The sequence below is a fragment of the Austrofundulus limnaeus genome, unplaced genomic scaffold (genome assembly GCF_001266775.1).
Source record: "Austrofundulus limnaeus strain Quisiro unplaced genomic scaffold, Austrofundulus_limnaeus-1.0 Scaffold364, whole genome shotgun sequence".
In the NCBI taxonomy this organism is placed as follows: domain Eukaryota; kingdom Metazoa; phylum Chordata; class Actinopteri; order Cyprinodontiformes; family Rivulidae; genus Austrofundulus; species Austrofundulus limnaeus.
In genome coordinates, this window is record NW_013952766.1 from 529254 (window position 1) to 530604 (window position 1351).

The window sequence follows — 1351 nt, forward strand, 5'->3', positions numbered from 1 at the left end:
GAATAATCCTGCCCATTTCTGAGAAATGTTCAAACATTTATTTTTAGTTTAAGTTAAGCTTTGGTTTAAATTAATATTTTGAGAAGTAATCTGTCTGTGATGACGTCACTGAGGTCTAAATCTGATCCTGGTCCCAAACAGGAACAGGTTAATCACTCTCAACTTAACTAATTATAAAACCTCACTCACGCACGCGCGCGCGCAGCCCTCCTCACCTTTGCCGCAGGCTCCTCTCTGGATGAAGAGGACGGGCGGCTGCTGCAGCTTCGTGGCCCGGTTACTGACCCGCTTCAGCTCGCAGATGTTCCGGTAGGAGACCCCGTCGCTGCCGCAGACCGGCTCCGAGCTGCTGCACGCGCACACGCCGGCCTTGGCCCTCCTCCTGACGGTGGCGGACGCCTCCGGGCCGCCGCCGCCSCCGCTCAGGACGCACTCCATCCCCTCGGCGCAGTCCTGCAGCCCGGCGCCGCCGCACGGCTCGCCCTCTCCGGACGCGCACACCGGGCAGCAGCCGCAGCGGTCCAGAACGTCCCCGGCCAGGCAGTCCGCGGGGATCTGCGGGCACCGGGACCGGTCGCAGGGCTCCGGACAGCTGGGGGCGAAGCGCCGGACCACGGTCCGCGCATCGGACAGCAGCCAGCAGGAGAACAGGACTGTTACGCACAGGAGGAACCCGGGCTGCATGGTGACGAGACGCCAAACCCAACAGAACCGAACCGACTGGACCTCTCTGGTTTCACGGTGGGCTGCGGGGCCGTGCGGGTCTCAGAGGGACGAACCGAACTGTGGGAAACTTTCTGGATGCTTTCAGTTATAAAAGCTGCAGGATGGATCCGGGAGGTGATTGGTGGAGAGCAGTGACGTCAGACCGAGGGGGCGGGGCTGTTTCACAAGTTGTGTTAAAAAAAGAGAAGCGAGAAGAGATTAAACCTGAACAATTTATAATTTATTCACATAAATTAAAGATTAAAAACAAACGTTTTCAGTGTTGATCCAGATGTTTCAACATCTGTCTGTGAACAACCAAGACCTGAAGAGACCAGATCTGATGACCTGAAGAGACCAGAACTGATGGACCTGAAGAGACCAGAACTGAAGGACCTGAAGAGACCAGAACTGAAGAGACCAGAACTGATGGACCTGAAGAGACCAGAACTGAAGAGACCAGAACTGAAGAGACCAGAACTGATGGACCTGAAGAGACCAGAATTGATGGACCTGAAGAGACCAGATCTGAAGGACCTGAAGAGACCAGAACTGAAAGACCTGAGGAGACCAGAACTGAAGGACCTGAAGAGACCAGATCTGCAGACCCTGGAGTGTTTTTTGCCCTGGTTCTGGTTCCTCCTGG

The 1351-nt window shown here is 55.3% G+C and overlaps 1 protein-coding gene across 1 annotated transcript in view; it reads right to left on the reverse strand.

Annotated features, from left to right (window-relative positions):
• Positions 1-764, reverse strand: part of htra1b (HtrA serine peptidase 1b) — a gene marked incomplete at its 5' end in the record, with an annotated part of 16985 nt that extends 16221 nt beyond the window's left edge. The window contains 1 exon segment of the mRNA XM_014023362.1: positions 216-764. Within this exon segment, the coding sequence (XP_013878816.1) occupies positions 216-684 (469 nt within the window).
• Between the last annotated feature and the right edge of the window lie 587 nt (positions 765-1351).